This window comes from Hemitrygon akajei, chromosome 6 (genome assembly GCF_048418815.1).
Source record: "Hemitrygon akajei chromosome 6, sHemAka1.3, whole genome shotgun sequence".
Lineage (NCBI taxonomy): Eukaryota > Metazoa > Chordata > Chondrichthyes > Myliobatiformes > Dasyatidae > Hemitrygon > Hemitrygon akajei.
In genome coordinates, this window is record NC_133129.1 from 13,176,815 (window position 1) to 13,189,736 (window position 12,922).

The window sequence follows — 12,922 nt, forward strand, 5'->3', positions numbered from 1 at the left end:
CACACACGAGGAAATCTGCAGATGCTGGAAATTCAAGCAACAACACAAAATGCTGGTGGAACTGAACAGGCCAGGCAGCATCTATAGGGAGAAGCGCTGTCGACGTTTCGGGCCGAGACCCTTCGTCAAGACTAACCGAAAGGAAAGATAGTAAGAGATTTGAAAGTGGGAGGGGGAGGGGAAAATACAAAATGATAGGAGCAGACCAGAGGGGGTGGGGTGAAGCTGAGAGCCAGAAAGATGATTGGCAAAAGGGATACAGAGCTGGAGAAGGGAAAGGATCATGGGACGGGAAGCCTCAGGAGAAAGAAAGGGGGAGGGGAGCACCAGAGGGAGATGGAGAACAGGCAGAGTGATGGACAGAGAGAGAAAGAAAAAAAGGGAGGGGGGAAAAAACAAAAACAAATAAAACTAAATATATCAAGGATGGGGTAAGAAGGGGAGGAGGGGCATTAATGGAAGTTAGAGAAGTCAATGTTCATGCCATCAGGTTGGAGGCTACCCAGCTGGTATATAAGGTGTTGTTCCTCCAACCTGAGTGTGGCTTCATCTTGACAGTAGAGGAGGCCATGGATAGACAAATGAGAATGGGAATGGGACGTGGAATTAAAATGTGTGGCCACTGGGAGATCCTGCTTTCTCTGGCAGACAGAGCATAGGTGTAGGTAAGTTAAGGAGAGATCCAGTTAAGGTCTTACTCAACATTTGCAAGAAAAGCTCTAGCCAGTGAAGAAGCTGGTTATGACAAAGGTTGTCAGAAGAACATAAGTGACTGGCCCATATTTCAAAGAGTCACAGAAGTTTTTAGTTTGCTGACTAACACCTTTACTTGCGACGCTTTGGCATTCTGATCCATTCTCGGCACACACACAACTTTCCACTTTGCCGTCAACAAACCGGTTCCATCTCTCTCTGATGTGGAAGTATCTATGGTGGGTCTTCTCCAAGCATGTCTCTGAAACACAAAGGGAAATAACTGAGTATCTTCGAGGCATACAGCATGGGAAAGGCCTAGCAAGTCCGCGATGACCAATAAAACACCCATTGACGTGATAATCCTACAGAGGTTGATAGGTTCTTGATTAGTAAGGGGCGAAAAAGGTGATGGGTTAAAGGCAGTAGAATGGGGTTGAGAGGGATAGTAAATCAGCCACGATGGAACAGTAAAGCAGATGAATGGCCGAATGGCTTAATTCTGCTCCTTTCTCTTATGGTCTTATACATTCCTAGATTCTTATCAAAGCACACCTCCCTCCCCACAACCACCAAATTCTATCACTCACCAACACACATGGGACAATTTACACTGATCAATAACCTACCAATCCCACACATCTTCGGGCTACTGCACAGGGCTGATAGAAGCTGCAGAGGGTTGTAAATCTAGTCAGCTCCATCTTGGGTACTAGCCTAGGACATATTTTTACCCAGGACATCTTTAGGGAGCAGTGTCTCAGAAAGGCAGCATCAATTATTAAGGGCTTACAGCACCCAGGACATGCCTTGTTCTCATTGCTACCATCAGGTAGGAGGTACAGAAGCCTGAAGGCACACACTCAGCAATTCAGGAACAGCTTCTTCCTCTCTGCCATCTGATTCCTAAATGGACATTGAATCTTTGGACACTATACGTAATTGATTTACATGTTTATTTATTATTATTTTTATTTTATTTATTGTTATTTTTTTCTCTGTTAGATTATGTGTTGCATTGAACTACTGCTGCTAAGTTAACAAATTTCACGTTTCATGCTGGTGATAATAAACCTGATTCTGATGTCAGATTCAGCAGAAAATTCCAGCATCTGAAGAATCTCGTGTTTAATTTTTGCTGTATTTACTCTTGTTTTCTTGTTTTAAACAGGGTGTTCTTGCTCTTTACAAAATGCAGCTTGTAAAATAGTGTCATCCAATTACAATAAACTGCATGTTTTATTAATTTAGGAGATGAGAACATCTCTGTCATAGCCAGCGTGAATGCTCATTCCATTGCCTTTGAGAAGGTGGTGGTAAACTATCTTCTTGAACCCCTGAGGTTATTCCATTTATTACATAACATGAAATTTGTTGTTCTGCACTAACAGTGCAGTGCAAAGGCTTGAAAATCATTATATATTGCAATTCAATAAAATAGCGCATAAAAAAGGAGTGAGGTCGCTTCACAAACAGAAAATCTGCAGATGCTGAAAATCCGAGCAACACACACAAAATGCTGTAGGACTCCAGCAGGCCAGGCAGCATCTCTGGAAAAGAGCACAGACAGCGTTTCGGGCCGAGACCCTTTGGCAGGGTTGGATTTTCTCTTGCTTGTAACCTTTGGAATCTAGAGCATCCAGAGGAAACCCACACGGTCACAGGGAGACCCCTTACGGACAACGGCGGGAATTGAACCCAGGTTGCTGGTGCTGTAGTAGTGATACACTATCTGCTGTTCCAACGGATTCTACGGCAACTGCTGGTGTCGAGTAAGGTTCCAGATTTCCACCGTTCTCTTAACTTCCCTCCTCAGCACTGCAGGTTGTAGACCCCTGTCTCCAGTTCTAAGCTCTAATGGATTTTTTTCTATCCATATAACAAACAACACAACGTTAAATTAAACTGAACTGAAAATGCCTTGACTCCTTTAATTTTGTGCTTTATATTCCGTGTTTCTGCTCACTTTTTGTCAGTTGCACAATTTGTTTGTTTTTTTCGCTTGAAGAGGGGTTGGTGCTTTTCTTTGAACAGGTTCCATGCTTTCTTTGTTTTGTCGCTGTCTGCGGGAAGACAATTCTGAGGGATGTATACTGCATTCATACTTTGAATCTTTGACTCCATCCTGCTAGCTTCTAATTCTAGTTCAAGTTCAAGCTTAACTGTTATTCCTGGGGTGAAGGTGCAAAACAGCTACACAGTGCACACAGCACATGATAGCAGAAAAAAACATACTATCACAAAGAAGTAATATAACCCAAGTCTCTGAGTGACGTGGCCTGTAGATTGCTGGTACATGGGACATTGTCCCATGCACGCCGTAGTTCCTCATCAGGCACTAACGCAGCCGCAGGTGAACGCAATCCAGGTTGTCGAGCGAACACTGGAGAGCAGCACCGACAGGAGAGGCCAATCCCCAACCCAGAGCGCCCACAGAGGTCTCAGCTCTCTCCCACGCCACATCTTAATCTCTTTGGACTTGCTGAGTTCCAGTAATATTGCGCCTCAGCCTCAGACAAGAGCGGATTGCTTTGCAACTTTCTCACCTGTCTGGCAGTAGACTCCTGAGTACTGATCACTGCACCGGCAGTAGTAAGATTTCTGCAGAGCATCTCTGATACAGGTCCCTCCATTTTGACAGGGATTTGAAAGGCAGGGATCTGTAAAGAACAAAACAAAGAGTTTGAATGTGACTGAGCGGTGTTCACAGTAATCTTTTGGGAGGATCTGCAGCTCACGTGTTAATTCTCCCTTGGACTCATTTACAGGTATAGTTGATGTTTTAGGCTGAGACCCTACATCAGGACAACCGTAAACTATAGAACAGGACTGAAGAATGGTCTTGGTCTGAAACGTCAACTGTTTATTCCCCTCCATAGATGCTGCCTGGCTTGCTGAGTCCCTACAGCATTTTGTGTGTGTTGATTACTAGTTTAAATAGTTTGCCACAACATGATGGACCAAAGGGCCTGTTTCTGTTCTATATGGATCTATGTTCTATGTACAGTACTGGGCAAAAGTCCTAGGCACATATATATATAGCTAAGGCGCCTATGACTGTTGCACAGTATTGTAGTAATTTTATGTATCGGACTGTACTGCTACCACAAAAAAACAAATTTCATGACACTATTGAGTGATGAAGCCTGATTCCGATATGGGTCTCTACTGTGGACTGAGAGTGGGAAGGAGACAGGGAGAGGGGAATTATGGATAGGAAAAGAGGAAAGGAGAGGGAAGGCAGTGGGAAGCGCCAGAGAGACATTCTGTAATGATCAATAAACCAATTGTTAGAAATCAGATGGCCTTGCCTGGTGTCTCAGGGCTGGGTGTGTCTGCACCCGTGCCACCCCCCCCACCCTCCCCTGGCACTCCTTCTCTGGCACCTGTCCCAGACCCCTCCCACAGCACTCCACTTTTGCCATTCCCAACTTCTTTTGCTCCCACCAGGTTTGCAAACTAGCCCTCCACCTCCACATTGACAAATACAGTACTGTGCAAAAGTCCTAAGCACCCTAGCTATATATGTGTCCTACTCGTTTGTACAGTACTGTAGGACACTGCTTTGCACTGTGTACAGTCCGGAGAGTGGTGGGTGCCAGGAACACACGGCCAAGGGTGGTGGTAGAGGCAGATACAATGCAAGGCTTCCCAGCCTGGGGTCCACAATCCCTTCACTTAATGGTCAAGGTCCATGGCACAAAAAACATTGGCAGCTCCTGCATTAGGGACATTTAAGAGGTTCTTAGGTAGGCACATGGATGAGAGAGAAAACTTTTGGGTTAGCACAACTTTTCATAGTAACATATAAAACATTTCCTTGTCTCTATTAAGAAGGTATGGCACTAAATAAAGAGATTCTGCAACACTGAGATTCAAAATACAAGATTCAGATTTATTTATTGATCAAGTGCACCTCTAAACCTTCTCTGCCACCTGTTCCACACCCCTCCTGCGACGCTCCACCCTCACCATTCCCAACATCCTTTGCTCCTCTATATTTACAAACTCACTCTCTGCTCCACGTTGACGAACACAGTTCCATGCAAAAGTCTTAGGAAAAAAGATTAAATGTTGAGAATAGGTTGAGCGAGCTAGGGCTTTTCTCTTTGGAGCGATCAAGGACGAGAGACAACTTGATAGATGTGTATAAGATGATGAGAGGCAGAGATAGGCACAGATAGTGTGGCTAGCCAAAGACATTCCCGGGGTGGAATTGGCTAATACCAGAGGATATCAGTTTAAGGAGAATGGAGGATTGATCAGGGGAGATATCTGAGGAAGGTTTTTTACACAAAGAGTGTTAACTGTCAGGGGTGGTGGTAAACATAGATACATTAGGGGCATTTAAGAGACTCTTAAATGTAAGAAAAATGAAGGGAAATTGTTAGATTGACTGTGGAGCAGGTTATAAGGTTGGCACAACATCATAGGCCGAATGGTCCGTACTGTGCTGTTCTCTTTATTTTTTGTAGTGCACCTTGCACTGGACATCGAGCCGTAACAGCCAATAATTCACTGATTTAATCCTAACCTAATCACCGGACAACCTACAATGACCAATTAACCTTCTAACTGTTATATCTTTGGACTGTGGGAGGAAACCTACGTATTCCACAGGGAGGACATACAGACTCCTTACGGAGGACGCCAGCATTGAACTCTGAACTCCAACACTCCGAGCGTAATAGCATCGCACTAACTCCTATGCTGTTCTACGTTCGATGTTTTGGCCCTATATTAATCCCAGTTATTCTTCTTCCTGTACCTGCATCTACTCCGCCCAGATTCTACCACTCACCCGCATTTTACTGAGCCCAATTGACCCACCATCCCTCTCCCTCACACATTTGGCGCGAGGTTGGAAACTGGAGCACCTGGGGGAAGAAGGTGCAAACTCCACAGAGGCAGCTCAGCACCGAACGTGGGTCTCTTGTGCTGTGAGATGACAGCTCCATCTGCTTCACAGCTGTACACCCCCAAGGTCAAAACCATGAAAGGACTACTTTAGACAACGCACCTTGCACTGGACAGCGCGGTATTGTGCAATAATCCCAGGAGATGGTGTCATTCATCAGCGTGTAGCACCACGGTGCTTTGTCATTGTCGAAGTTTCTGGAAGAAACACACAGTTCATGGGACAAAACTCATCTCTGCTTGTTGCTTCCCCTGAGCTTTAACCAGCTAATAAATCAGATTTATCAGCTACCATTAAATTTGCCTCTCAATAGCATGCAAAACTCAGCCAGCTCCGTCATGGGCACGTGAGGACATCTTCAAAAAGTGATACCTCAGGAAAGAGGTATCCATCATTAAGGATCCCTACCCACCCACTCCATTATGGGCACAAGCCTCCTCACCATTAAGTCCATCTTCAGACAGCAATGCCTTATTAAGGCCCCTAACACCCAGGACATGCCCTCTTCTCATTACTACCATCAGAGAAGAGGTATAGGAGTTTTAGGAACAGATTCTTAACCTTCACCATCAGATTCCTTAAAGGGCAATGAACCCCAGAACACTATCTCACTCTTTTTGCTCTTTTTATGCACTACAGTATTTGGTTTATCATTTTTAAAATATATATTGCTTATTATAATTTATAGTATATTTTATGTATTGCACTGAACTGCTCCCACAAAACAACATATTTATCAGTGATAATAACTCTGATTCTGATTCTGAACTCTACCAAATGTACATGACAAACTTCAAAAACTGCAGTTGGGTTGTGTACAAGATTGACAAGACTGTTGATACTAACTTTGCAATAAGTTGCAAAAGACAAGCAACGTGGTTTCTTGGGGTTATAAACAGCTCAAGCTGCACGAGTCATAGACACAAGAGATTCTGCAGATACTGAAAATGTTGAGCAACACTACATAGAGCATAGGTCAGGCAGCATCTATGGAGGGGCTGTTCTATTCCCCAACACCGCCACCCCCCGCCCCAGTACATGCTGCCTGGCATGTTGACTTCTTTGTGTATATCACTTAAACTGCACAGAGGAATTTCATCCCAGTTGATAGGGACAATGCCTGTGCTTCTTGCTAGCCATTTTCTTCCTCGGCTGTCAGCTATTGCCTTCATATTGTGGTGGGAATATGGAAGAAGCTACCACAGGAGACAATAGAAATGAGCATTATTACAACACTTAAAAAACATTCCCACTGGAAAGGTATAATGCACACAAATAAGGGGCACAATAACATAACAGGTTAGCACAACGCTCTACAGCAGTCAGCTATAAGACTAGGGTTCGATTCCTGCTACTGTCTGCAATGAGTTTGTACGTTCTCCCTGTGACCATGTGGGTTTCCTCTGGGTGATCCGGTTTCCTCCCACAGTCCAACGTCACACAGGTTAGGGTTAGTGAGTTGTGTGCATGCTATATTGGCAGCAGAAACTTGGCAACACTTTTGGGCTGACCAGCATAATCTTTATTATACTTTTATCCATCTAGGTAATTTCTCAAGTAAGGATATGTTCAGCACAGCTTTGTAGGCAAAAAGGCCTGTATTGTGCTGTAGGTTTTCTATGTTTCTATCTATCCACTTAGTTAGTTAGTTAGTTAGTTGGTTAGTTAGCTAGTTAGTTAAAGATACAGCATGGAATAGGCCCAATGAGCCGCACTGCCCAGCAACCCACCTATTTAACCCCAGCCTAATCCCAGGACAATTTACAGTGACCAATTAACCTACTGACTGGTACGTCTTTGGACTGTGGGAGGAAACTCACATGATCATGGGGAGAATGCACAATCTCCTTACAGATGGCACCAGATTCGAACTCCAAACCCCGGAATGCCCCGAGCTGTAAGAGCGTCGTGCTAACCATAAACAACACATTTCTCTGTATGTTTCAATGTACACATGACAAATAAAACAAATCTTTTAAATCTTTAAATGGGATCAATGTAGATTGGTATCATGGACAGTGCAGATGAAGTGGACCGAAAGGCCACATCTCTATGAAGTGGATTTACATGATGTACCAAAGAACCACACTGTCTGGCCCCATTGGGAAAGGAAGGGCCAGACTAAGGAACTGCCCTACCCCTGCCGGCTGAGCCTCATGCTCATGGCTACATTGCTCTTCTGAAGTTCATTTTTCACACCTGCAGTAAGGGTGGTCACCCACACCCAATATGTGAGGATCCTTCAGGCTTCCCATGTCTAACTCCATGCTTATGAAGCTGGACGTCCAAGGTAGGCAGTCAGTTCCTGAGGCAGTCCATCTGGCCTTCCCTCGGTAGAGGGTCCCTTTGTCCTTGTAGCAGTGGGAGGTGATATCTGGACATCAAAACATGGCAAACAAAGAGTTAATTCTGGAGGCCTATTTCCCAAAATGGCTGACCCTATGGGACTGTTGGTGTGTGTGGATCTATCAGGAAGAGGGGGAAAGAGGGAGAGAGAAGGGAACAGAGAGGGAGAGAGGGAAGGGGAGAGGGTGAGAGAGGAAGAGAGGGGTGAAGGAGGGAGGGAGAGAGAGGGAGGGGAGAGATTGGGGAGAGGGAGGGGGAGAGGGAAGGGGAGAGAGAGGGAGGGGGCAAGAGGGAGAGGGAGGGGAAGAGGGAGAGGGAGGGAGGGGGAGAGAGAGGGGGAGGGGGAGAGAAGGGGAGGGAGGGGAGAGAGAGGGAGGGGGAGAGAGAGGGGAGAGGAAGGGGAGAGAGGGGGAGGGGGAGACAGGGAGGGAGGGGTTGGAGGGAAGAAGGTAGGGGAGAGGAGGGGAAGGAGTGAAGGGGAGGAGGGAGGGGCAGAAGAGGAGGGGGAAGGGGAGAGGGAGGGAGGGGGGAGAGAGAGGGAAGGAGGGAGGGAGAGAGGGGCAGGGAAAAAGCGGAGAGAGGGATCTGCTATGGTACATGATCAACCACCAATTTACAAAAGCATTGCTAGTTAATGCAACAATATTACAGCTCTGGGCGTCAGAGATCAGAGTTCAATTTCAGCATCATCTGTCAGAAAGTTTGTACATCCTTCCCATGACTGTGTGGGTTTCTTCTGGGTGCTCTTGTTTCCTTCCACAATCTGGTTAGTAGGTTAACTGGTCATCATAAATTGTCCTACGGTCAGGCTGGGGTTAGATCGGTGGGTTACTGGGCGGTGCAGCTCATTGGGCAGAAAGTGTGTGTTCCACACCGTATCTCTAAATAAATAAATAAAATGAAGCTGACAGGAACGAGAGAAAGAGGTGTGCATGAGGGTCAGACACACAATGGAAATATGTATTTTATTATTTGTATATATTTAGTATATAATAGAATGAATAGAAAAAGAAAATGGGTGAAGAACATAGAGAGAAAAGGAGAGCATCCAGGGGAAGAGTAGAGGGAAGAAAGCAAGAGAGAGAATATATTTATTCAGGGCAAGAGATTGAGAAAGAGAGCAACACATGAGACTGCAGATGCTGGAATCTGAAAACATTTTCCTGGAGGAACATAATGGTGGAGGGGAGGGGGGATTAGAATTCTCAACAGCAAGAACAACTGCTCATAATTGGTCTGTTTACTCCGGAACCCAATAATAAAAACACTGACATTTCCAGTTTCAAGTCCCCTCAGGTCTTGTATTCCTTTCTCTTCTCTCTCTACCTCTCTTCCTATTGATCTCTCTTCTGCTCTCTCCCCCTTTCTCCCTCTCTCTCTACCCCCTACCTCTCTCCTTCTCTCCCCCTCCCTTTTTCTCTCCCTCCTCCTTCTTTCTCTGTACTTCTCTTTCTAACCCTCTCTCTATCCATCTTCCTCTCCATCTGTCTGTCTCTTTCTACACTTCTCTCTCTTTCTCCCTATCTCTCTCCACCTCTCTTCCCTTCTATCTACCTCTTTCTGCTCTCTTCCCCTCTATCTCTCTCTCTATCCATCTCTTCTTTCTGTCTCTCCTCCCCTCTCTCCTCCCCCTCTGCCTCTACCTCTCATAATCTCTCTCTAACTCTGTCCTCCCCCAACTCTCTCTCATCTATCTCTAGTGTTCTCACTGAACTCACACAACATGCTGGAGGAACTCAGCAGGCCAGGAAAAGAGTAAACAGACAACGTTTAATCAGGGCTAGAGAAAAAAGATGAGAAGTCACAATAAAGGGGCGGGGAGGAAGAAGTACAAGGTGATAGATGAAGCCCATGGAATTACAGGGAAGTCACTAGCATGGGTAGAGCATTGGCTGATTGGCAGAAAACAGTAAGTGGCAAAAAAGGGACCCTATTCTGGCTGACTACCAGTGGAGTTCCACGGTGGTGTTGGGACTGCTGCTTTTTACGATGTATGTCAACGATTTGGACTATGGGTTTAATGGGTTTGTGGTTAAATTTGCCGATGATACAAAGATAGGTGGAGGAGTAGGTAGTGCTGAGGAAACAGAGAGCCTGCAGAGAGACTTAGATAGTTTAGGGGAATGGGCAAAGAAGTGGCAAATTAAATACAATGTTGGAAAGTGTACGGTTATGCACCTTGGTGGAAGAAATAAACAGGCAGACTATTATTTAGATGGGGAGAGAAGTCAAAATGCAGAGATGCAAAGGGACTTGGGAGTCCTTGTGCAGGATATCCTAAAGGTTAACCTCCAGATTGAGTTGGTAATGAAGAAAGTGAATTCAGTGTTGGCATTCATTTCCAGAGGTACAGAATATAAGAGCAGGGATGTGATGTTGAGGCTCTATAAGGCACTCGTGAGACCACACTTGGAGTATTGTGTGCAGTTTTGGGCTCCTTATTTTAGAAAGGATATACTGACATTGGAGAGAGTTCAGAGAAGATTCACGAGAATGATTCCAGGAATAAGGAACGTCTGGCAGCTCTTGGGCTATATTCCGTGGAGTTCAGGAGAATGAGGGGGATCTCATGGAAACATTCCGAATGTTAAAAGGCCTGAACAGATTAGATATGGCAAAGTTATTTCCCATGGTTGGGGAGTCCAGAACAAGAGGGCACAACTTCAGGATTGAAGGATGTCCATTTAGAACAGAGTTGCAGAGAAATTACTTTAGTCAGGGGGTGATAAATCTGTGGAATTTGTTGCCACAAGCAACTGTGGAGACCAAGTCATTGGGTGTATTTAAGGCAGAGATAGATAGGTTCTTGATTAGCCAGGGCATCAAAGGGGATAGGGTGAAAGCAGGGGAGTGGGGATGACTGGAAGAATTGGATGACTGAATGGCGGAGCAGACTCGATGGGCCAAATGACCTACTTCTATTCCTACATCTTATGGTCTTGTGGTCTGAGCTGGGGGCAGGGGAGGGGTGAAGACAACAGCTGGGAAGTTGATTGCTGAAAGAGATAAAGGGCTGGAGAAAGGGGAAGCTGCTAGGAGAGGACACAAGGCCAGAGAAGAAGGGGAAGGGGAAGAGCACAAGAGGGGTTTGATGGACTGGTAAGATAAGATGAAAGAGGGAAATAGGGATGGGGAATGCTGAAGGGGGATAGGCCATTACTGGAAGTTCGAGAAATCGATGCTCATGCTATCAGGTTGGGGGCTACCCAGATGAATATAAGGTGTTGCTCCTCCAACCCAAGTGTGTACTCATTGTGGCAATAAAGGAGGCCATGGACTGACATGTCAGAATAGGAAAGGGAAGTGGAATTAACATGGATGGCCTCTGGGAGATCCCAGTTTTTCTGGTGGAGGGAGCGTAGGAGCTCGGCGAAGTGATCTTCCAATCTACATCGGGCTCACCGATATACAGGAGGCCACACTGGGATCACCAGATACAGTAAATGACCCCAAAAGACTCGCAGGTGAAGTGTCGTCTCACTTGGAAGGACTGTTTAGACCCCTCAAAGGTAGTGAGGGAGGAGGTGTAGGGGCAGACTGCTTCGCCGACCATGTACGCTCCATCCGCCAGAAAAAGTGGGATCTCCCAGTGGCCAGACATTTTAATTCCACTTCCATTCACCAACTACTCAGCTCTCACCCACCAGTTACCTTATCCATGCCCAGTTTTCCCCAGCCATCCCCTCTAACACAGTCTTCGATCAATGCTGTCCAACTTAAGAGCTGGTCTCTCTGTGAAAGCGTACTTGTTCCTAGCCGGGGAAGAGTGCAGTGGCTCACTCAGAACCCTCAGGTCAAGTCAGCTCCAGCAGGACCAAAGAGTTAAAGATTTTTTTTAAAAGTTAGCTTTATTGGTCACTTGTACATCAAAATATACAGTGAAATGTGTCATTTGTGTTGAGGATGTTGTGAGGCAGCCTACAAGTGTTACCATGCTTCTGTCAAAGCATTCTGACAACTCACAAACCCGTATTCCTTTTGGGATGTGGGGGGAAGCCCACACGGCCACGGCGAGAACATACAAACTCTTTCAGACAGTCGAGGGAGGTTGAAAGCCGATGCAATCTGCACGCTGATACACAATCTGAACTTGTGCCTGCAACGTGAATTTACCTATTTCGCAGATCTTCCCCGCATATCCCTCGCTGCAGAAGCACACACTCTCCCCAGTGGCCTGAATCTTCCGGCACATTCCATTGTTGAGGCACAGGTTGATCTCACAGTCTGTGAATCAGAAGAAAGAGTCACTTGCTACAATCCTGCAACAAATGGATGAGAATCTTAAGGGGTGTCGGTCAGCTGGTGATTCAATCCTGCTCTCCATCCACTTTCCCCAAATGTCCAACACATCACGGGCACATCCCTCCCCATCGCCGATTGTGTTTGCAGGAGATGCTGCCTCAAGAAGGCATCATGCCAACCTGTCACCTTCTCATAGCTCCCACTGGACAGCAGATACTGAAGCCTGAGGTTTCACACCACCAGGTTCAGGAACAGCAAGATTAGGATTCAGGAGCAGAATCAGGCCACTTGGCCCATTGAGCCTGAATCACCAATCAAATGGCTAGTATTTTTCTCAACCCCATTCTTGCCGTAACTGTTAACCCACTAACCATCCAAAAACTTACCAATCTCTACCTTAAAAACACCCAATGGCTTGGCCTCCGCTGCTCTCTATGAAAATGAATTCCACAGATTCACCACCCTCCATCTGAAGAAATTCCTCCACATCTCTGTTCTAAAGGGACATTCCTTTATTCAGAGGCTGTGTCCTCAGATCTAATGGAAACATCCTATATCTACTATATCTCTCCATTTCTTCCAAACAATCACCTCCCATAGGCGTCTTCACTAACAAAGACTCACTCACCAACCAATCTAGTCCCCAGGCCTCTTTCCCTAACCAGGATTCAACTTCATCCAACCAATCTCCTCCTCCAGCTTAGTATACTGTCTATTTCTTAA

At 45.7% G+C, this 12,922-nt stretch overlaps 1 protein-coding gene across 1 annotated transcript in view; it reads right to left on the reverse strand.

Moving 5' to 3' along the window:
* The window catches only part of LOC140728866 (hepatocyte growth factor activator), a 65,125-nt gene that overhangs the window by 32,127 nt on the left and 20,076 nt on the right, over window positions 1-12,922 (reverse strand). The window contains exons 7-11 of the mRNA XM_073047904.1: window positions 12,071-12,181; window positions 7,811-7,985; window positions 5,714-5,808; window positions 3,240-3,353; window positions 824-955 (exon numbers count right to left, since the gene is read on the reverse strand). Of these exons, the coding sequence (XP_072904005.1) occupies window positions 824-955; window positions 3,240-3,353; window positions 5,714-5,808; window positions 7,811-7,985; window positions 12,071-12,181 (627 nt within the window). The remainder of the gene's footprint in view (window positions 1-823; window positions 956-3,239; window positions 3,354-5,713; window positions 5,809-7,810; window positions 7,986-12,070; window positions 12,182-12,922) is intronic.